At 48.4% G+C, this 23,099-nt stretch overlaps 4 protein-coding genes across 10 annotated transcripts; 2 read left to right on the top strand and 2 right to left on the bottom strand.

Annotated features, from left to right (window-relative positions):
• Window positions 1–31: 31 nt before the first annotated feature.
• Window positions 32–1,671, top strand: LOC130518887 (achaete-scute homolog 4). The gene has a single exon (XM_057021802.1). The coding sequence runs from the start codon at window positions 233–235 to the stop codon at window positions 725–727; it is 495 nt and encodes a 164-aa protein (XP_056877782.1). The 5' UTR covers window positions 32–232; the 3' UTR covers window positions 728–1,671.
• A 1,090-nt stretch (window positions 1,672–2,761) lies between these two features.
• On the bottom strand, window positions 2,762–12,695 carry sapcd1 (suppressor APC domain containing 1). Of its 5 annotated transcripts, none has more exons than XM_057021796.1 (7): window positions 12,620–12,695; window positions 12,246–12,541; window positions 11,573–11,699; window positions 4,971–6,100; window positions 3,462–3,635; window positions 3,135–3,290; window positions 2,762–2,974 (listed from the first exon to the last, which is right to left on the bottom strand). In XM_057021796.1, exons 4-7 carry the CDS (start codon window positions 5,067–5,069, stop codon window positions 2,885–2,887), a joined length of 519 nt encoding a protein of 172 aa, XP_056877776.1. In that variant the 5' UTR covers window positions 5,070–6,100; window positions 11,573–11,699; window positions 12,246–12,541; window positions 12,620–12,695; the 3' UTR covers window positions 2,762–2,884. The 5 variants fall into 5 exon arrangements, with proteins under 5 accessions (XP_056877776.1, XP_056877780.1, XP_056877777.1 ...); XM_057021800.1 differs by having other exon boundaries at window positions 4,971–6,064; XM_057021797.1 differs by having other exon boundaries at window positions 11,573–11,650.
• Window positions 12,696–12,794: 99 nt separating this feature from the next.
• On the top strand, window positions 12,795–17,440 carry cdkn1d (cyclin-dependent kinase inhibitor 1D). The gene is made up of 3 exons (XM_057021795.1): window positions 12,795–13,018; window positions 14,698–15,188; window positions 15,276–17,440. The coding sequence occupies exons 2-3, from the start codon at window positions 14,708–14,710 to the stop codon at window positions 15,332–15,334; spliced, it is 540 nt and encodes a 179-aa protein (XP_056877775.1). The 5' UTR covers window positions 12,795–13,018; window positions 14,698–14,707; the 3' UTR covers window positions 15,335–17,440.
• Window positions 17,441–17,603: 163 nt separating this feature from the next.
• Window positions 17,604–22,604, bottom strand: slc37a3 (solute carrier family 37 member 3). Of its 3 annotated transcripts, none has more exons than XM_057021791.1 (14): window positions 22,478–22,604; window positions 21,496–21,730; window positions 20,760–20,865; window positions 20,593–20,685; window positions 20,398–20,481; window positions 20,178–20,323; window positions 19,719–19,815; window positions 19,564–19,648; window positions 19,280–19,476; window positions 19,068–19,209; window positions 18,882–18,983; window positions 18,608–18,807; window positions 18,474–18,539; window positions 17,604–18,373 (listed from the first exon to the last, which is right to left on the bottom strand). In XM_057021791.1, the coding sequence occupies exons 2-14, from the start codon at window positions 21,570–21,572 to the stop codon at window positions 18,281–18,283; spliced, it is 1,488 nt and encodes a 495-aa protein (XP_056877771.1). In that variant the 5' UTR covers window positions 21,573–21,730; window positions 22,478–22,604; the 3' UTR covers window positions 17,604–18,280. The 3 variants fall into 3 exon arrangements, with proteins under 3 accessions (XP_056877771.1, XP_056877773.1, XP_056877772.1); XM_057021793.1 differs by having other exon boundaries at window positions 21,496–21,632; window positions 22,478–22,598; XM_057021792.1 differs by lacking the exon at window positions 22,478–22,604 and adding an exon at window positions 22,303–22,471.
• Between the last annotated feature and the right edge of the window lie 495 nt (window positions 22,605–23,099).

Genomic DNA, 23,099 nt, shown 5'->3' with positions numbered 1-23,099 from the left:
GACTGCACTTGCCTTTCCTGGAGCACCCCCACCCAGTCGAGAGTCTCTCAAACCCGACACTCGTGTCAGGGGCTTGACCCGATTATAAAGGAGCGCAATCAGAATATCCACTCACTCGGTGGCGAGATTGAACTGGAAACCCATTTGACTCTGACAGGTGACTTAAGTAAAATCTGTCGCAACATAAGAGCTTTTTAGTTGAGGATTTTTCATTTTGCATCTAAAAGCGTTGATGGATCACATTGCATATGTCTTCATGGACAACAGTGGGACATACCGAGACGCGCTTCGCCTTGGACTGCCCTTCCACTTGGACCCTTACCTCGACCCCGTGCGGGGTCAAGCCTTCCAGTACGGGCGATTCTCCTGTTTTAACTTTCACGGAGGTCTCGGTGTGTGCGACTACTCCTTCGAGCCTGCTTTCATCCGGAAGAGAAACGAGAGGGAGCGCCAGCGGGTGCGCTGCGTCAACGAAGGTTACGCGCGTCTCAGGGAGCATCTCCCGCAGGAGCTGGAGGACAAGCGACTCAGCAAGGTCGAGACTCTGCGGGCGGCTATCGAGTACATCAAGCACCTGCAGAACCTGCTGGACTTGAGCGTCTCCGGGATGGAGACGCCTTTTGGAGACGTGCGTAAAGGAGACGCGCGTCGTGCGCCTCGGGGGTCAGAGTGGAGCAGCGACGGAGAATCCAAGACTGGACTGAGCGACAGCGGGGAAGTTTACTGACTCTCACCACCGTTCTCTGTCTCCTACCCCGATTATAGAAGCAGAACGTGGCGACTTACACAACCTGCGCCCTCTGTGATGGTCACCAGCAAAGGTTAATGAATGATTTTGGACCAAATAATCCACAGTTAATGGTCACAATTAGGATTTCATCTTTAATTACCGATCAAGTCTGTCGTAATTGTGACTCATATGTAGATTTTGGTTCTGTCTGAGATCATTAGTCAATAGAAATTTGGATTAAATATGCAAGTCAAGTCCTTTGATTTGATGAGATCGCTGTTACCTTATGAAAAAGGTGCAGAGTCAGCAACTCCGGGTCAACCCTTGTCCAGGACAGACCCAGCTGGAGGACAGTGGTGAACACGGTCGGCTAAGGAAGCGAGGTGGCCGCCGTCGCGCCTGTTTACAGGTTCTGTGCTGCTCATGACAGACGCCAGTGAAACGGAACAGCCATTTTAACAAGTTTCTCTTTTTTATTTGTCGTCGTATTTACCCTGTGATTGTGCCTCCTCTCCACATTCACCCATGAATCAACAGGAAAACATAGGCTACGGTAAATCTGCAGCTATAGTGATTGTTTCTCTCCCCTTTCTGTCCTTTACCCACCAAGAGGGTCCTGCTCAAGGTTTTCTCCTGTTAAAAGGCAGGTTTTTCCTGACCACTGTTGCTTGTTTGGGGGGGTTCAGAGTCTGTGTTTCTGTGAAGCACCTGGAGACAGTTTTGACTGTACCAGAGGCCGGATAATAAAGATTGTCTGCAATTAAATTAGCATATGACAATATTAAAGGGGCCAAATCTGTAGCTTTTATGTCCCACTCGTTTATCTGTGTTTATCTGTGTTTATCTGTGTTTATCAGGGAGCCCTCAGAGCTACCGGCACCCTCCTGCTCTGTTTACGCTTCCCACCTCCGCTGGCCTGCACGGAAAGAGCTTTTACAATATCTGGAGTACCAGCAACACGCAAATCGGGAGGGGGGGGGCAAACGTGACATTGTATACAAGTAAAAGGGGGGTGAGGGTGGGGGGGGATCAGAGGAGAGCTGCTCAGGAGAAGCATGCTGGTAGGTGAGAGCAGCATTGACAGCCATGGATGCATGAAAGGAACAATAAAAGGCTTTTTCCCCCCCAGTGCAGCAGGAGAATCTGAACCGATAATTAACCAAACGCTCGCGGCCTGTTTGATGGTTCAGTGAGACCCTGCAGACGGAGACCGTGGAGTTGCCGCTCCCTCTCCGCTCTAATCTCATCCCCACGCTGGTTTCGGGGGACAAACCCTCCACCTTTGGGGCTCCTTTCAATTAAAAATGCCCCCTTTTCATGATCATAACAGTGAACTATGGAACCCTTCAGGAGTTCATGAGGTCAGAGGTCAAAGAGAAGCTCGAGTTTGGCTCCAGGTCGCAGATTTGTGCTGCTGGAGGCGAGAATTCCCGCAAGTGTGCGCGATGACTCGGGCAGATAAATGTTGTCGGGTGAAATATCAGATGGGAATCGGTGCGGGACCACCAGGGGAGGCGTGTTGGGACGGGGGGGGGCCCGCATTCAGAGGCGGAAACGGAACAACGGAAGGTAACAGAGCACAGACTGAAACAGGATTATCTCCCACACGCAACAGCAAAACACTCCAAGGCTCTTTCGTGCCGAGACTGACCGGGAGATCTCAAATTAGATCAGGTGAAGGAGCAGCGCTGAGGAAAATAATTCCCATTTAAGGATTTTAGCTTGCCCACAAAGAATGTGGGATTTAGGCTTCAGGCAGCATAAGTAAATTAACAGTTACTGTTTGAGTTATTGAATATGGACTCTTTGCCATTAATCTATATTGTTTTGGCACACTCGATGCTTTTATTTTGAAATCTCCACTGTTCGCACACAGGTCCATCAAGTGGTTTCATTTATTTATATGGCTTCTGTTCTTGTAATTTCTAGTTTGTGGCATCCTGTGCTGTCTGCTGCTACATCTGGATCACTGTTTTTAGGGCCGACATCGGGTCAGGGTGGTGGGATCACACAGAGACAAACACTGCAGTGTTCAGGGAAAAAAATCTCTTTATCAAATTAAATACATATTAACAAATGCTACAAGAGCACGTCCCACTTATTAAAACAAAGCGGCTCATGTGTCTGCAGACATGTAAATGTGTGTGCAGGTGCTCATTGGACCTGCAGGTCATCAAGCTGTTCAAGAAGAGCATCCTTTTCCAGCTCTAATGTGGAGATCTTCTGATTTTTTACACTCACTTCCTGTCAGATGAGGGGAAAAAGAAGCATGCTGATCGATCAAGTATGGATCCATTGGTGGTGTTAAACGTTTCTGAACTAATTTGATGCTTTCATGCCTTTGTATTTCTTTAAATTTACATTTAATGAAGTGTGGGAGGATATAAATGCGACCAGTCTGTACCTGCGTCAGTACCGCATTGTGCCACCGGAGGGCGCCATCCACCAAAGTCTCGGGCAGAGACGGGGCGCTGCTGTGGGAGATGTTGGGCTCACTCATCACAGAGCCCAAGGAGTCGTTTACCCGCTGGAAAAGAGACCTGAGCAGGCATGATTGAGCCTGCACAGACGCAGACACGCAGCACTTTAGTCTTTCACGGTATCCCCGAGCTCATGTTTACTGCTCGCCATCCTTGATCGTTACAGAGGTGTTTGCGTAATTGCAGCCTCAGAAGAGGAGTTCACGTGGGTGTCACGGCCGGAGCAGCTCAATGAAACATCAGCTTCATACCTGTAGCGTCGCTACCTGGCTGCAGCCGAGCTCCCTCTTGGCCTCCAGGATGAAGTTCCTCCTCGCCCTGTTCCCCTCCAAACTCTGGAGGTACCACAGCCGAGCCTTCTCCATGATCTCCAGGCCACAGAAGAGTAGATCCTTCTCTTTTTCCAGATCCTTCAGACGCTTCACCTGTGGAGGGAAACATCTCAGGGTAACGAATAAGCCCTCAAAACACCAAAAAGGGATGTACCCGTGGTTGGGAGCGTGTGGATGACCATACGTGATGGCCGACATGTGATTGGCTCCGCACTGCCTGTTGTCTTCCAGAGGCCCCCTGTGGCTTTTGTTTATCTGTGCTGGGCCAGGTTACAAAGCAACAGGGGGTCCTTTTGTCCCACGCTGTTTTAATGCACCTGAGCTGGACTCATCATGAGCTAAAGTCATAATCAGGAACTTTAAGCTGGAGCGGGGACACCACGGGGAGGACAGTGGGGGCGCTATTAGCATCCGATCACTCATTTAATAAAGGATTTCAGATGTAGGTTAAACGTCACTGGAAAAATGGTTTTATTTAACCCGACAGGAAACTGGGAGGGTCGGAATGTGTCGCAGGGGCGACGGTGGATACTCCAGCTGCAGATCAGAGGGTCCAACCAGGAGCTCCTCTCATTTTATAGCATGTTTATCACTGTAATAATGTAAAGTACTTTTTTTGGAATTTTGCCTCCTGCTGTTGACTCACTGGAGGCCTCAGTGAGGGGCATTTTGACAGGTTTCTGCCCTATTTTGTTTGCATTGTCATCAAAAATCAGACTTACATATAAACACAATAATAAGGAGAGCTGTGACCTCATGATGACCTCTCCAGTGACCTTTCCCGGTGCCGTTCTGTTGTAGGGATTTGGAAGTCCAGGTCGGATTTAACCTTCAGCGCTGTTATTGATGCGTCTTTAATGGTCCCTTAAGTTTATGAACGCGCTTCCAGACCTGGTTTATGGTTCATCCTTGATCCGCTTTTCTCTCCTCAGCACGCCATAGCTTTTGTTTCTCCCCGACTGAACGCCGATGCTCAACCGCTCCTATAAAAACACCCAGTATAACTTGCCCGACTCGTTCAAGCAAACACGACTTTGCGGTGATTCGTGAAGGCGACGAACGCGCCCGTGTTCCTCCGATGGCGTCCAGAAAACACGAAACTGGGAGAATGATGAGGCCTCGGGACAGAAACGATCCACGCGGGCCGGCGGTACCTGTGGCCACCACCTGAATCTGCACTCTCCTTAAATTATGTTTGATATGAAATAACAGAAAACCACATAAACGGCACCATCATCACACATTCACGAACCCATTATTTGTGCATAAATGAGGATGTAAAGACGTCTAATAAAACTCCTGTGACATCAGTCTGGACGGACAGCTAAAATCCTCATCTCTGAGTCAACCTGATGAACTTTTAACCGAGAGTGTTTCTAACAGACAGGGTAGAATGCACACACACACACACACACACTCTCCTCTCACCTGTAGGTAGAAGCGGAGTGCGTCCAGGCTGCGGAGGCTGGTCCTGAGTGGGATGATGACCACGGTGTAGGAGCCAGAGCCGTGGGGACGACAGGCCATGGAGACGAGATGAGTCAGTGACGCTGCCCCATACAGCCGGCTGGACAACAGACAACAGACCGCAGCTCCCCACCGCCTGACTCACAATAACACCAGAGAGGGAGAGAGAGAGAGGGGGGGGGGCGGACGAGAGTGTGTTTGTGTGTGTGAGCCAGTGGAGACAGGAGTGGAACAAACAGCAGGTTACACAGGCACGGGCAGCGTGGTGCCCCCGGGCGAGGGAATGAAAAATTCCACATGTCACTGCCACGACTGGTTCATCGACACACAGTGACAATGTGTGTGAGGGAGAGAGAGAGAGACAGAGAGAAAGAGAGAGAGAGAGAGAGACAGAGATAAAAAGTGAGCGAGGGAGAGAGAGAGTGACAAACTATTATAAGGCCCATTTTCTGTTGACACTTAACCTTAATTCCTCATATCTGACTCTAATCTAGTGCAGTTCCAAGCATGCATTCACACATTTATTCATGCCTTCGCTCCCTCCGCTCGCTGGTTTCTGATTGTGACGTCACACAGCTCCTCTCTGCACCAGCAAATAATCCATATCGTCTAATGTGCACAAAGAATTAGGATGGACGCATGCAAAACAATGGGGATTAAAATGACACGAGGCGCGCAATTAATCCAGAGATCAAATAATTGAACCCTGATGGCGGAATGTACACGAAAACCACCGTAATTCTGCCACCCGTCTGCATCCCAGAGCTCATTTTGGACAGCAGAGGCAGAAACCTGACATTCCTCTGCTGCACGGATGAATTCAGGCTCCATCTGATCATTATTTTCTGGTTTCAGGTGAGAGCAGCTCTGTCCCAACACGCTCCGTTGGAATGTGAGAAAGCCTGGAGATGCACAGAGGCGCGTTCAGGAAGGCGGAGCAAACACGGCGGCCTGACGACAGTCGCTTCCAGCCGCGTCGAGCTCGGTTGCTGGGCCGGTCGGGGTCATCGATCACGCGTGCAGGGTTTTATTGACTGAACTGGCTGCTGGAGTCACTGGAAGGAAAATCCACAGCAGGCGTCACAGTCAGGCTGGTGCAAGAGAAAAAAATAAATAAAACAAAGCAGAAACATAAAGAAAGGTCAGAAAAAGGATTAAAATATAAATCTATCCAACCACAAATGGAATTGTTGTAATACAGAATAACATGAAATTGACAAAAATGGCTTCTTCTTACATTTTATATTATATTGTATCCACTGTTTCCTAATCTCTTCTTATATATCCCTAAATATCATCAACTACATTTGTGAAAAAGTTATTATTTATCTAACAGTTATGAGTTGTGGTCAGGAACCAAAGATTGCGAGTTCTGATTGTTTCCCCAGACTCAGTATAGTTTAACGCTCCATCACATAACTTTGCTGACAATACAACTAAATTTCAAAGGTTACAGAGGTTTTAAAAACATATTTATTTATTTTCAACTGCCGTTGTGGTCACCACGAATATCGTTTTTATCCCAGATGAAATGAACTTTATGTTTGCGGAGATAATTATTGAGGAAAACCGCTGCAGTTGCGTGTCACTGCCAGCAGAGGTCGCGGTCAGAGCGGATTTGGCTAAAGGGGGACATTTCGTGGCAGTTCCACTTATCAAACACCAGGTGGCGCAGCGGTCTGACCCGCAGGAGTCTGCCCCAGAACTGTCGGAACTATTGACACACTTTGCAGTGAAGGACTTTGGTCTTGAATTGTAAACGCTGACCTAAAACTGAAGGCCTGGAGCTCACGTGTACACATCATAAACCGTGCACGTTGAACCAAATTCACCCAATATAAAAAAAACTCGTAAAAATGCGCCGCTGACGTCAGATGCTAAATATATACGACACACGGTAACTGTTCCATCATGAAAAATGAATACACAAACATAATTCGAGCAGTATCAACTCTATTAAATAAAAACAAAACTATTAAATTCCCTTTGATGGACGGCTTGGATGCACATTTAACATATTTACACACACAAGGTACACTCCAGTGACCTGTTTCTCTATGCCGACTCTTGGGGCCCCGATGGAGAGTGGGCCCCACTGCACTTCCTGTCTCACTTCTTCATGTGCAAGCACATTTGCGGACACTCATGTTTGCTGCCTCTGAGAGCCACCGTGCACAACATGCACACAAGCACTGTTCAAAGTGAGGAATGAAGGGGCACAAATGAGACATTATTCGGGGCCATGGAAACTGGGGCACTCCCTTGGCTCCGGCAGCCCACGCCAGCGCGGGGCTCACTGTTCCAGATCATAGCCTGGAGGAATCTGAACTCACCACGTAGGCCTCCCGCTCCTCTCACAGCTACAGATCGCAAATACTCTATTTCCCAGAATGCAGCTGGGCCCAATCCAACTGGAATAAGAGACATTAATGGAAACTGTGCATCAATGCACTGTAAAACTAACCCAGCTCTTCAATCCGCCCATCCTCAAGCAGCGTGGAGGTTTTTTTTACAGTAAATTTAGTGTCAGAGAACTCAACATGTGACACACATGCCAGGCTTCAGCCCCAGGAGGCTCACACACAAACACACACACACTCACACATACACAAACACACACGCACACACAGTGCAGTCAGCAGAAAGATGTGTTAAATCATATTTTAGAAAATGAAGCCAATACATGAGCGGATTTGGGATCTAATTTTATTTATTTATCCTTCTAGGTAGCTGTGATTGTTATGGTTATTATTATTTATTATTATTATTTAGCATGCTAATCCACCGTTGCCTTATTTGAACCAAGCTGACACCTACGGCACTAAAACAAATGAAACGTCTTCACACAAAACGGCATTTTAAAAGCAACATCATGTCACGTGCCTCGATATAGTGACTTCTTCTTCTTCTCCTACTCTTTTCTTCTCTTTCATTCCTGCCCCCCCAGGGCTCGGACGTCCTTTTCATTGCGTATACAACAACAAATAACCTGTTTGTCACTTGACCTGACCTCCGACCCCGCGGACCCAATAACCACACGTGACGTGACTCAGCACAACAACGCACAAACATGTCATTGTTTATTATGCATTACAGCGTATTTTGTTCATAATGTATTAATTATTGTTAATTATTTTTTAGTCATTAATTTGGGCATAGACTTTTTTCTGGAGGCAAAGGGTGACTGGCAACGCCAGTAACACCCATCAATTCTATTTCGCTCCATCTTTTGACGAAAATCAACTAATAAATTGTGGTCCGCAGACGTTTCTGTAAATTAAAAAAAAATTCAACATTTCTTTGTCAACAAAGAAAAAAATCGACCCCCCCCAACTCCCCAGTTTTAGTGCCATCGCCCGCTCCCTCATTCATTTCCAATCCCATCCGCTCTCACGCACACATCTGGTCCCGCTCGGTCATACGCGGGCCAGATGCGAAGCAGCTGTTCTCCAGATGTAGATAAGGAGCAAGGGAAAAAAAGGAAAACCATCAGCTGAGGCTCCCCCACCTTTTCACCTCGGCTGTGTGGAGCAGAAACAGGTGGCGGGAAACGGCCCCCCCGGACCCACAGACGACAGATCCTGTGTCTTGCTGCCGCTGAAGTCAAAACAACGCTTGATTTCGGCGAATCTACATTTTTGCTTTTATTTTGATCGCGCCGGACGTTGGACTGGTGTCAAAGTGTCCACAGCGAGGCCAAAGCAAGCTCCTCTGAAGACATCCATTTACCCCGCCCACCTCCTGGCCACACCCCTGGTCCCACCTCCTGGCCCCACCCCTGGCCCCACCACTGGCTCCACCTCCTGGCCACACCCCTGGTCCCACCTCCTGGTCACGCCCACAGACACACTGCCAAAACAATATTGCTGGAGCCTGGGCAGCTCAACCCGGCCCCTGTTCTGTCAGTTAACCCCGGCGGGGGCCTGAGGAACCCGCCACCAGCCCCAAAACAAACACGCCGAGCCGCGGTTTCTTCGGGCACATCTCTTCGTAAACCCGCTCACCCTGACATTGAAGCTCTCCTGCTCAACCCCTGATAATAACCAGCTGCTTCGCTCTCGCCGAAACTCCGCACCCTCCCCCGTGTACCCCACCTGAGGTCTCTACAGCTGGGCCGACACTCCCACGAACACCCCTCCTGCTCTAATGTTTACCACGTTATTTTTGGGCTCTCCGCTCTCTTTATCTCCTCCCGTCTCTAAAGTTCTAAATATAGTTGATGACCCACAGACCCGCAGATGGTTTTAAGGGTTTGCAGGTCAAAATTTAATGAGGACAGCCAAGAAACCAACTGTATAAATAGAACCAGTGAGGCTGTATTTCAGTAAGTGGTTACGCTCTGGTGCACATTCCCGGGAGGGATGGGTCCTGATTCTGGGAGTACTTCAACAATTGGGATAAGATAATATGTCCTGTACAGTCAGAAGAACCCTCAGAAGATGAGAAGGTTTACGCGGAACCGTAAATGGTGAATCCCTGTGAATCCTGCAGGTTTTGGCTACAAGATGGTGTCGGATTCATTCCAAATCTGGATTCAACATTCCATAGCCTGGAACTTATAGAGGAGTTCTGTGGGAATCCAAAGATTTTTGAGGTCTCAGTCGACACCTGTAGGACAATATTTTCGCTGGACACCAGCCACGTTGGTTTTTACGTTTAGCATCAACAGATACATTCGTGCATCTACCGTAATGCCTTTATAGGTCGAACTGTTTTAGCCCGCAGGCGTCCTTCGCCGAAGTTCTATGCTGTTTGTTTTGAGTCAGATCTCAATCGACTCGTGTGAGTGTTTGCATGTACACATGTTTGCATCGGGATGGGGGGGTGGGGGGGGACATAAGTCAGCAAACCTCTAAATTTAGCCTGGATGAGGACTTTATTTCACACATTTGCATTGTGCCACATCCCACAGCGCGATTCTACAGCTTCCCGTTGTCCCTTCCTTTGAAATCTGCTTTGATTTAAGTCACTCTATTGAGACCCCGCCGGATAAATGCTGCTCTTTCTCAGTATTGGCTTCCTGCATCCGAAAAACCGCCACCATCCTTCTGACCTCGTCGCCCCGCGGCGACAAACGTTGGCACGTTCCGATTGTATCCCGTTGGTTTCCCCAACATCTGAGCATCGGTTCACACTGTGGGTTCTGTGTCATGCTCGGTCCTGGGGGGACGCTCCAAGAGGTGTAAAATTGAGGAATTATCTCACACACGCTCCATGTGACCAGTCACACTGGGTTGCGGGCGGTAGGGATGCACCCTAGAGGCGGGGGTTCACCAGTCCACCACACAGTAGTCACACGCAGCGGCCCCTCATGACGCCTCCGGGGAATTTAAGGCTCCCAATTGATCCAATGTGCATGTTTTTGTGGCTGTGGGTGGATGCCGGCGTCACCTGGACAACACGCCCAGCTACGAAAACAAAAAACGCACATGACTCCCAGGCAAATGACTTTCTGCGCCTGCTCTGTCGATCCAGGACACGGGTGCATCTCCCGTTCCCCCCTCTGGTGAATCGGCACCTCGTTTCAGCGTTAATAGTTTTCCCATCACAAGACGCTCTCTGTTTGTTGGTATTACAAGGCTCCTAATGTGTTCCACGAAAACAGAGAGCGGGGGGGGGGGGGGGGGGGGGGGGGGGGGAGGATAATGGGCTTAATGACTGCAACACAAACTGTACATACAGGCCAGGATTAGGAGTCCAGGAGGGTTGGGAGGGGGCACACCAAAACACACAGCACACTGTCGGCAACAAGAATGGGACAATAATGTGACTGTAAATAGAGGTCAGGGAGCTGACAAAACAGTGAGGGATCAGGCTGTTGAGGCCTCATTATCTGTTGACGGACCCTCAAATTCAACAGTGTGCGAAGCCCAATTAACACACCGATTAGTGGGGCATTAGGGAACTGGGTCACAACTCTAATTGACTATTATGTGTTCCGATGGGAGAGACCTGGAATAATTTCTTAAATTTTTATTCAGGGCATTGCTAATCCCATCTGGGGAACCTCTACATGGAAACTGTGAAGGCTTAAGTTGTTTTTTCTGTGTTATGGAATACAATAGGTTAAAAAAAGTATTTTTTGTGGGTTTAGAGACCACAAATAACATTAATTTTACTTTGGAGCTTGTGAATGTACTTCTGCTTATGTAGCTGTATGCTAAGCATGAGTGAAGAAATGTTCTGGTTTAATTTAATGTGCTTGTGCTTTGTAAATGTGTAGCAACAACAATACGAGGAATATCTTCTATGGAATTTAGCAGAAATACAACTGTGATTTTAGAAGGTACCCTCTGACTGCTATAGCCAAACTAACCAAGCTTTCTCCAACAATGATTTTCCAACAGTAGAGTGTGAGGTTTTTAGTTGCCTGGGGATTTAGAGAGTCAATACCTCTCCAATTTACCCTTAAGGGTGTATATACGGTTAAAATAAACACACCTCGGCACACCTGAAAGGCTAATTTTGTTCTGTTCGCACACTGTAAATGTGTATGAAGCTCTTGCGGGTGACCACCATGTTTTTTCCCGCTAAGAAAGATTCCATAATGTTGAGATAATTACCTCTTTAAGCTGAGGCTCTCAGACCGCTCTGATCTCTGCTACCGGCGCCGCTGTCATTAAAACACAGTGTCTCAGGAACTGTGAACAGTCAGATGAAACCATCACACACAGAGCAGAAGTCCAGCCACTGTATAAATAGAGTGTGTGCAACACTTCAGGGCCAGAGGTGAGTCAGGCAACAGGTCAAATATCAGTACAGCCATGTCTGAGAGGCAATAATCACACAATCACTGGCATAAGAGCAACGAAAGTAATAGTGTGTTTTGTCTGTCACAGGTGAGATTATGCTGAATTTTCATAAAAGCAAACAGGCAAATGGGCCAAAAGGAGGACGCAATTTAAATGCTATATTTGATTTATATTCTAATGAGCAGTCTCTAAGAAATAAGTGTAATTAAAAAAATCTTTTCTCAAGCTAATTTCATTAAACTGGTTTAACCATATTTATCAATTAGATGCACTCTGTACAATAGATAGAGAGATTTAATTCACTTTACGCGCATACACACAGTACAGCATACTATATAGAAATGGAACACATTCTATATAGTACATTCCTATACTGTATATGTGTCTTGAAAACCAGTATAGTGACTAAATCTATATTTACATGCATGTGACTTGACCTTGTAAGAGTGCAACTAGGAGCAAAAAGTTAAAAGCATGCATGCACCTTTTAATTCGCTTTCCAGACCCGAGTGTGCATGTATTTCCACAAAAAAAAACCAAACGAAGCTCTAGGGGAGTGAAAATGAAGCAGTGTGTTTGAGTGCGAACGGTCACGTTGCAGCTCAACGTGACTCTGCTGCAGCTCCGGGTTCCAAAACAAAACGTGATGCAAGGGCAACACGAGAATGTGTGTCACATTTGCCGGGAAGGAGGAAATGGCCGCCCCTGCCAAGATATTTGACCTACTTCTGCTGGCTCAGAAGGAGAAGTGGAGCACACGGCAGAGCGCAGGAGCTGCAACTTTACAAGCGCACAGAGGCAGAAAATAAGCACACGACCAACTTCGGATTACTTTTTGTAATCAGAGTACAAAACTACCTCGAATGCGCCCGGTCAACTTTCTGTTCTGCGTGTTATTTTGTAGTTTATCCGCTGTTCTGCAACTTATAACGTCAGAATCGACGAGACGGTCGCGTCTTGGCCGCAGGCCAACAATGAATGTTTTGACGGACCCACGTGATTGCGGACCCGCCCCCTTCAGCGCTAGCCCCTCCCTCCCCGCTCGAGCCACAAACAAGTCGTAGATAAAACTGTGCCGACCCCGTCTCGTGGGTAGTGGCTACAAACACCTCTCGACGTGACTGTTTCCACGGAGCTGTCAGCGACACCTTTCCCCCGCGACCGATCCTCACCTGCGCTGTCAGTTCTACGAGTTTGTGGAAGAAAACAGCCTAAAAACTCCACTTTTAGGAACTTTTGAAGACTTTGACGCTGATGGTAAGACCCACGTATTTTATTTGCTGAGCCTCCGTTATTTCTGGGCACTATTTTAATGTGGTCTCGTGCGGCTCGCTTGTTGGCGGAGGGTTCATTTAGGTGTTAATTTTGGTTTTAAGCGCAACCCTGGTTGTCACCTTATTACACTTTTTTTTAACGTGTTTCGATAATCATCTGTAATCTGTTCGCGAATATTTTGCGCATTTTTTCCCCCCACCTGGATGTTTTATTCAAAAATATATTTCTGAAGTCATCGCGCAGCGTGGAAAAAGTGCGTAGTGTTTTGACGTGTTGCGGGCTGTTGCGTCGCATCTCATTGACCCACATCCGCGCATATTCTGACTGCGTCACAAAGTTTAGGTTTCCTCCAAATTTGCGCCGCTTCTGCTCAACCTATGCGCGGACATGTTGCTCTTTTATGTGTGATAGTGTATGAAAAAGCCTAAAACTGCAGGGTAGTCGTGTTGTTTCTATGGTGGAAACATTAGAGGGTTCTGGCGGGGTTGTTCGCTCTCGAAGCGGGGACACCGATAGTGGAAACCCGATCTGGGTACCGCGCCCACTTCACCCTCCACACAAACAACTTTCACCCGGTGGGCTGGTGGTGAAAGACCGCAGAGGTGACTCTGTCTTCCCCGCTGCTCCGTGATACATTTCCCCTTCCGGAGAAGAAGTTGTGGGGGTTTGAGCGAAGTGCGCACCCGGACCTGTTCCAGTTTACGCCTCGATAAAATACGATAAAAGTTTTTTTTATATGGGCATAAAAAAAAAAAACACATTGAGTTAAACATCGCCCTTAATAAATATTTGTTTTAGCATTGCCATATAATTGCGTGACCTTTTAAAATCAGCACAGTAAATATTTCCCAGCCATTACATGTGCCAGGAAACGAAAGTCACTTAATTTGGATAATTATGCGGTTAGAGCTGCCGAACACTGGCTAAAAATACATCCCAAAAACTACCACCTTCTTGGAAGAAAGTTCTGTGCAGGCTGGGCAGGTCCGGATTAACCCACTTTGGGGCCCCTTTGCAGCCTCCCACCCTCCTAATCTGATTTATATTTGCCCATTTGCATACATGCAACCACTTGGCCTGGCATTGTAGGTAAGAGGAGTTAAAATATACCGTATTTGCAGATATTTCCAGTATTTGTAATGAACCCATATCTCCTAATGTCAGCTGCCACCCATCACCAGAAAAGAGTTTTAAAAAAAAAACCTTTGCAGAAAATGAAACTATGGACGACAAATCCCAAGGAGGGCAGGCAGAGAAAGAGGGCTGGTGAATACAGGAATAACTATGAAACTCACACATCTCTGTACAGGATGTGAGTCAACGGCGTGGGGCTTTCCTCGTCCGAATTCCATCACTCAGCTCTAAATTAACACAGCAGATGGGGTTTTTTCTGTGTGCGTGACCCGCTGACCTCTATAGCCGACCTTTGACTGGCAGACACCGGAGCGAGGAGCAGGTGGACGGTTGGCCCGTGGAACTGCTGCGGGGTTTATTTGGTGCGGCTGCTGTAATTACTGCGCGGGCCCGGGCACACGTGTGTTTAATCCCGTAAAACGCACCAAGACTCGAGACTTAGTGCGTTTGTTTGTGAACCTGCGTCTGTAAAAATCCCCCCGCACCTCGTTGAGGCTCCGCGCTCACACCTGCTTTTCCTTCTCCAGGGACATAGCGATGGTCTCTATACCCAAAGCAGAACCAGCGATGGCGTGTGAAATTTCCCGCCTGGGGGGCGTCGAGGCCTTGAACATGAAGGCGGGGCCGGTACGGAGGAACCTCTTTGGGCCGGTGGACCACGACCAGCTCCAGCAGGACTTTGAGCGGCTGCTCCGCATGAGCGTGGAGGTGGCCAACAAGCGCTGGGACTTTGATTTCCAAAACGAAAAGCCAGGTCGTGGCGCCAGCGTTGAGTGGGAGGAGCTTAGCTGCCAGGACGTGCCGGCCTTCTACCGCAGCTGCCTGGTGAGGGCAGCACCGCTCCCACCGAGCAAGAGGCGGACGTCGTCCTCGTCGTCCTCGTCGTATTCATCGTCCGGAGAGAGCTCCCCGGGGTCCAGCAGTTCGCCAGGAACCTCCGATCAGTACCTGGATGTGACCAGGAAAGGGTGCTACAGAGTCAGGCGGCAAAGGAAGCGCAGACAGCCCGCCATCACAGGTGAGGCCCCCAGACCAGCCGGCACTCCCTCCGCACAGGGGCGCCAGGAGATGACGCTCACCTCTCCTCTGTTCTGTTGTCTTCTAGAATTCTTCAGGGTGAAGAAGAGGAAGCTTCTGTATTACAAAGAATCCTCCCGGCAGTAGAAGAGCTCCTGTAAGGGTCCTCATCCGTCTACTGCCCCCCCCCCCGCCCGGATACACACACGTATACTGTATCACGTACATTTGTAGCAGTTTGTGACAGACTGGCAAGCTCAGGGTGGGCGGAAAACTCCCCTGACACCACATACCTTTAATTCTCAGCACAAGTTAAGCTAGCATCCAGACGGTTTTTACAGCTATTCTATGTATCTCTCTTTATAGCATGTTACGATACTGTGAAGTGGTTTTTGAATGCACTCGAACAGAGTCCCAGCTCCAGATTGGAGAGGCCAATCCCGCCTCAACAGGCCTTAAATAGTATTTGACCTCAGTCCTTGACCTTTTTCTCCCTTTTGCTAAAAGTCGTAAAAGGTTTGGCTCGGAGGTGTAGCTGTTCTTGGCCTGGTGTCACACTTTAGTCTCACCCCACGAGATGAGCCAGGGGTCACGACCTGTCCCGGGGCTCCAAATTCAGCAGCAGGACTGCAATTAGCTACAGGTCAAAGGTCAGTGGTGGAGGTTGAGCCGCGACCTAATGCCTGCGCGATTTGGCTTAAAGATTTAAGAAATAATTATTTATTTATTATTCGAAGAACTAGACTGTAAAAAATAAAATAAAAAACCCAACAATTTGGGCGTTAAACATTCCACCACCAGATATTCACCAGCCAAACTTTAACAGATTCCCCTTTATTTGTCTTGTGTTATTTTCATCATGGGGTTGTACATTTTGGGGGTTATACCAGAACAGACTTTGTACCATGTTTTTGTTTTGCTTTACGCTTCTGAAGATGTAGCATTTTCCACCGTAGCCTTCGCAGCATCCGCAGGTGCCTCTTGTGTTGTGGTCGTGGATGCGTCACCGTCTTTATTTTGAGGATTTATACGAGTTTTTTGAGTCATGGCAGCTGAGGCAGTTGAACCAAAGAGGAATTTATTGTGCCTTTTAATTCGTACCAATCATCCAAGTCGCTGTCCCAGTGATCAGATATGGGATATACATGCAAATAAGTCATTTGAACAGTGGTCGTTAGCCCAGTCCGGAGGGAGCCGGGTTTTCTGTCCCACCAGGGGGGGCCTGCTTCCTTCCTGCTTCCTTCGAAAAACTAGGCAGGACGGAAAACCCGGCTGGAGTACAGGCCTGTTCGGACTGGCCTGTTCGGACTGGGTCGATGACCAGCGCCATATATGATCAAGAGGCAGGCTGACTCCCAGGCCTTCGCTGATTTGAATTAGGATTAATTGGGATAAGAAGCCTTTTTAATCCACTCTTGCTACCTCATGATTGATCAGAACAAGCTAAATCCACCAGTAGGGGGCGCTAGTTATGGCTCCTCTGGTCTGCCCCCCTCAGAAGGCTCTGCCTCAACTCCATCACCTCCTTCCACGGTTCAACCAGATTTCACCCAGCTAGAAAATGAGTGTGGAATCTGTCAAATGTTTGTCAGAATATCCTCGTTCGTGTGTGTGTGTGTGCGCAACTATCTTAGAATTAACTTATTTTAAGTGTTTCATCTGATAAGTAGGGAAATAACTCCAAATTCCCTTTTTTGGCTCCAACTAACTTTACTTCTGAAACTGTCTTTTGCACTACTTTAAACATTGTTGACAAGAGAACTATTTTTCTATGGTAAACTTAAAAAAAACCATAAAAAAAATCCACACATCAAGTTGTTGCCATTTTAACAATATTTTTTAAATATAATATACTTTCCCCCTGATTAGACTTTTAACGACCGCTCGAGGTGTCGTTTTAAAGGTCTAATAGGTGGAACTAAATATATAAAATAAACATTGATCTCAGCGTGCCTAAGCTAACTTTACCTTCCTAATTTACCTGTTGCAGCTATATGGAATTGTAGCTTTTGTTTGTTTGAATTTGTATATGCATGAATGTATCCTCGCTGTTTATAATAAATAATTTAATACTGGTTCCTGTACTCTCGCAACTTGTAACGCGTGTGCACGCGAGCAGACGCGCGTCTTCTTTGTACAGAGTGCAGTTGTGATGTTGTTGCTGGGATGTTGGTACACTGGTGCCTTATGTATCCATGATTCTATAGAGTGCTCATCATAATAAATGACAGGATGAGATGGATATCGACCCAACTCTGTTGTGTGGCTCTTTTCCTCATCAGGTCCAAACACACCCTCTAGTGGCCACCTCGGGGATCGTTTAGAAGCTCTATTTTTGCAACATTTAGGTTCTTAGGAACCAAAAATAAACCTGTTGAATAATTTTTTTAGCCTTGTCATGAATTGACACCACATCTCGCTGTAAAACTGACATTTATTGAAAATGAAACTTGGCCTTTACATGGGTTTAAACTTAAATAGCACATAAATAAAAGGGACACCCACACAGATAATGCTACACATGTTAACGTGACAACGTGGTAACGTAAACAATTCTATCGTTATGGAGCCACGATCACCTTCGAAACCTTCAGGACAGTTTTCTGATTCACATTTGTGCTTCTACTCACAGGCTCCCGTCAGCATACGGACAGTATTTCAATTTGACTGGGGGAGGATGTAAACATATTAAAAAAAAAACAAAAAAAATAGTTTTTTTCCCCCCTAAAAGCTGTTGGTGTGTTTAAATTAAGACATTAAAACACAAGGTGCAACATTTGGAAACAGATCCAAGTGGTTCCCTTCAAGGCTTCACAATCACTGTAAGACTACTTTAGTGCAACATTCATCATTTAAAATAAAAAATATACATCTCCATTCGTTCTGGTACATCTAAAGTATTCACCAAGTCCCGTTTAGCACGACTGAAGTAAAGGAAGGCTCAACTACGACCCCGAGATCCACCTACGCGTCCATTGGAAGGTTTACATTTATTTAAAGCCTTAAAGATACAGTATTTACACTCTGAGGCGGCCTGTGGAGGCAGGTCCTGCATCGCCAACACTCACCTCTGAGGTGAGGGGGGACGCACTTTCACAGCTGGTGGCGCCGGGCCCGTCTCTCCTGCAGCATGCTGCGCACCTCTCTGACCAGTAGGGGAGTGATGAACACGATGCTGCCCGACGTCTGCGGAACGCAGGACACAAAATGACCCTCCTGTGGCTGCGCGGGAGCCTAAACGCCCCTTAAATCAACCGCTGAGTTCTGTTCGACGGTGGCGTCTCACCATGACGATGAAGAAGTAAAAAACGCACATCCAGCCCAGCTTGCTCTCGATCAACGACACCAGATACTGGAGACGTAAATGACATCGAGTGTTAGTGGCGTAGGAGGCAGATAGCCTCCACTGAGGGTCCCCACCTGTCCCGCAGCGGCTCCGAAGCTCCCGGTTCCGTCCACGATGCCCGTGACAGTGGCCAAAGCCTCCTGACTCCCCCGCAGAGCTTCCTGCCGGCCCAGGTCAGCAGATATGGCGGAGCTGATCATGGCGGACGGGCCGCCAATGAAGCAGCCGATGTTGGCCAGGAGGACGGCGTTGATCACCTGGTCATTGGGAGAGCCTAAGAAGGCAGAGAAACAAACTCCTCTTTAACCTGCTGGACGCTTCGTCGCTTTCGGGGAGATTTATACTCACGGCTGTACCCCCACAGGGATGCTATCGCTAGCACCAAGCTAACAATGACCACCGGAGTTCTCTTTCCCATGAAGTCCGATATTAAACCCTGAATGGTCCCTCCTGACACGGAACAAACGAGTCAACCTGAGGCTAAAATATTGCTCGACGTGATCTGACCGGGCGTCCCCCAGGCTCCCTGCTCACCGAAGATCCCTCCGACATCGTACCATATGGACAGGCGGTCGGCCTCGGCCTCCTTCCAGCCGTAGTTGCTGCTCAGATAGAACGGAAGCCAGAAGAAGAAGGAGTAGTTGACCAGCTTCAGACAGGCGTACGCCAGGGAATACTGCAGGGAACAGGCCACATGTGACATTCAGGGAACGTGAGCTTGGCTTGTGTTGAAGACCTGGACTCACAGGCAGGACTCCAGGCAGGCAGAAAGCCCTCCAGAAGCCGATGGCCTGAGAGGGCGGCGTCCTCGTCTCCTGCTGCTGAACCGCGTGCTGTTGCTTGGCGTACACCTCCACCTCCTCGTCCTCGTCGCTCATCAGAGGCTGGTGGCTGTCGGCGTCCGTCTCCACGGGGCCGAGCGCCGTCTCCGACAAGCTCAGGCCTGGAGAAACCGAGAGCCTTCAAACGTCGGTGGGAACAACAGGAAACACGGCGCCGAGCCGAGCCGCCACGCCTCGCTTCTATTTACCAACTTCTTTTGGAGAAGCAAGCAGGCCGAAGAAGACGACCACCCCCCCGGCGAACTGCACCACCGACGTCACCAGGAAGGCGTACTGCACACAGACACACAGTGTCAGCGTATTTGATGAGCGCATCAGACCCGTCTGTGTCCGTGTATCTGACCTCGTATCCGTACTTCAGCACACTAGAGGCCAGGAACGCCCCCAGGATGTTGCCCACGGGAGCACAGGCGCTCCACAGGCCGAACACGAAGCCCCGTCTGGGGGAGAAAGAAAACATCACGTTTGGTTTTGAAACGGCCAAAAAGGGAATTAAAATGTCTTCTGTCCCCCTTCAAGGTTTTATATTTAGACTTTTGCCATTTCCACGTGCATAAAACTATGTTTCCGTGTCCCACTCTTGAGGAAAAACCCGTTCAAATGGCTTCTCTGAGTCACCGTGTCAATAATTGTGTGTGTGTTGGTGTCTCAGTGTGTCAGACATGAGCTGTCGGGCAGTGACTGAGTAAATGCGCCATTTAGGACTTGAACACACACATTCATTCAGAGCCAAAGTAAATGCGGAGAGTTAACAAGAGTCGCTGTTTGGCGGGGGGGGGGGGGGGGGGGGCGGCGAACACACCCGGACTTGCCGAACCAGTTTCCCATGACAGCCACCACGCAGGGCCACACGGCCGACTGCAGCAGGCCGTTCAGGACCCACAGGCTGCAGTACAGGTAGATGTTGTAGAGGTGGAGCCACTCCGTCACCGTGCCGAAGACAAACTCCTGCAAGCGGGACAGAGGGGTCGGGACAGGGAAGCCACAAGACCTCGGGAAAGGAGCGCGGGCTGCGAACTCACCACCGTAGCAGAGCCGCACAGGCCGAAACAGAGGACGTAGCGAAGGTTGACTCTGTCTCCGATGACGCCGCTGAGATACAGGCCCTGCGTTGCGTCATCAGGTTATTACAGCGGCTTAGAAGGAAGCGACACACACTGGCTGTTCCGTGTTCAAATGACCCCAAAACCCAGGAGGAAAAAGCTCCGGTGTCTCACCACGGCGTACGAGAAGAGGAAGATGGAGTCCAGAACCCCCAGGAACAGAGTGGCCTGCTCCTCATTCTCGAACAGGTGACGCTCCTCCCACCTCTGGGGGCAATCACAGTCACAGGTGAGGCAGAGGCGAGCGTCTGACCTGGGACCCCTCCCTATGCTGCACCTACCTCCACGGGGGCGACGCTGGCGTTGTAGAGCGGCGGCGTCCACTGGGCCGAGATGCTCACCTTCACGTTGCTGAACGTCTTCCTCGAGGCATGCAGCAACACATAACTGGAGACACCAAAGCACAAGGCGAAAATAATATCAACATATTTGACATTTGGCTATTTTCCATATTGTGGCTACACGACGCAGCGACCAGCCGCCTCGATCGGCTCCGTTTTCTCCTGCCAGGGGCACGACGACATGACAGGAGAGAGCAGATGGACTGGAATTAAAGATTAACAGCCCCAGAGCAAATATAAATAGGGCTGAAGTGACTCAAAGGGCCAAAGGGGCTGTTTTGAATTGCCAATATCAGTTTAATCCCAGGGTTGTTTAGCTCCTTGGCTTTTTTTGATAAGTGCAACCGCGCCCAGAAGAAAGCCACACTCGCCGTTCAAAGGTCTCTCAGCCACATCTGACCTAAGCTAACCTTTGACCTCGCTGAGGACCCAGTATACGTGCTCCTGCAACAGCAACATGTTGCTATTGTGCCTTTCATGGGATGTAAATGGCTAATTAAGAGAGTGGTTGTTTATAAATTATGGCACAGCTTTTCTATGGTGCTGAGAAGTATTAATAAAACAATCAAATTGCAAGATTTATTGCTAGGTTTCGTTTTACGGTGCCAGTTGAGGCCCAGGACAAACCCGCATGTGAAGTGAGCCGACGGCGTGGGCAGGGCACACGCTAGTTTACCTAAAAAAGGTCAGGAGGAAGGTAAGCAGGTGGTGGTGGGTGTACTGTGACAGGCAGCCACAGCAGGAGGGAGGCATCACAGGGACGGCGAGGGGGAGGAGGAGGAGATGGAGGACCAGGAAGAAGGTGGAGGACGTCTTCAGGGGGGGCAGCAAGGACAAGGAGGGGATTTCAGTTAGATCCCACTACGCCAAACGGGGCAGATATCACTAGAGAAGAGCCTGGAAAGAAAGAACTGGAACCCAGTGTTAAATGTTAGCTTGCAACCCTTTAAATTCAAAGCATTAATGTCAATATCTGGGATGATTTAAAAGATATAATATGTATCTTTGATGCCTGAGCTGCCGGGGGCACAAAGAGGCACTTCTTTCTCTAAGAGGCGTATGAATACGTGTATCTGGCAGGAGTGCTGAGGTGTATCCGACACTCACTGGTATCAATGGGCCCAGTGTGCCAAACCATTAAACGGCCAGTCCGACCGGAACCAGGCTGAGATTATACTGGACTTTTGCAGTCCTCTTTTATCAACTCAAAGAAATGTTTTTGCCTGAAAACACAGTCGCAGCGCCTCAAATAATAGCAAGATATCTCAAATCCCAGCACAATAAACGACCTATTACACGAATGTGCTAAAAGAACTTTAAACCCCCGGAGAGAAATGATTCATGTTTCGATTCTGTGGCGGACAGGTGGGATAATGATAACATGACCCCTTCTATCTCTCTGCATTATGAATTCTGCGTTTAAGGAAGATGTAGATTAAGATGTCGAACTATTTTAATTTTTAAAAATATACATATTGTTTACCAGCAGAGATTGAACTGTTTTCCGGCTCGGCGGGTGCCAACAACAATAACGACCGTTCTGTGAAATTCCCGAGCTCTGTCACACATTCGTGCACATAAACGACGTTTCCGGGCCAGGCGGTGACACAAACAGCAACAATCCACGCGTGTTAAACGCAACAATCGCGCGTTCTTACCTTTGCGGGACCAGGTGGCTGGTTTATGTGGCGGTGCTGCGAGATTCACTCTGCTGCGTCACCGCGTCGTGTTGTCGGAGCGCAGCGGCGCTCTGCCGCCGCCAGCAGGACGGGAGGGGAACTGCAGGTTGAAGGTGACAGGTGCGCAGGCATCAGCTGTCGCTGTCGGGACTCGAACTTTATTGGCCGGCGGCTTTTTGACACACAGTTTAAAACGGGCTGTGCAAAAGGGATTCCATTGAGCCGCTCTGACTCTGACAAGATCCAACGCTGAACCTTCATGCTGGTAAGCCTGAGTGTGAACTTTTATATTCTGTGACTTTGTAGACAGTAATTCTGCATGACTGGACATTTTCATGGTGCCTCATGATAGGATTCAACATTGTGATGTACACAAGAATGAGGATTTAACCTTTTATTTAAGGGTATCGGCATAACTGAGTCCAATAGTGCAAATTGTCTGAGGAGGCGTTTTGAAAAATCCAGAGGAAAAAGATTTGCTGTTCGTGATTAAAACAGTTGATTCAATTAACACAGATAAACAGACAGATAAAAGGAGCATTGTTCCTACCCTTGGGGAAATCCGGTTTTTTAAATAGTTAGTTAGTCAGATTGTTGAAAG

This window comes from Takifugu flavidus, chromosome 22 (genome assembly GCF_003711565.1).
Source record: "Takifugu flavidus isolate HTHZ2018 chromosome 22, ASM371156v2, whole genome shotgun sequence".
Lineage (NCBI taxonomy): Eukaryota > Metazoa > Chordata > Actinopteri > Tetraodontiformes > Tetraodontidae > Takifugu > Takifugu flavidus.
This window is presented reverse-complemented; position numbering and strand designations above follow the sequence as displayed.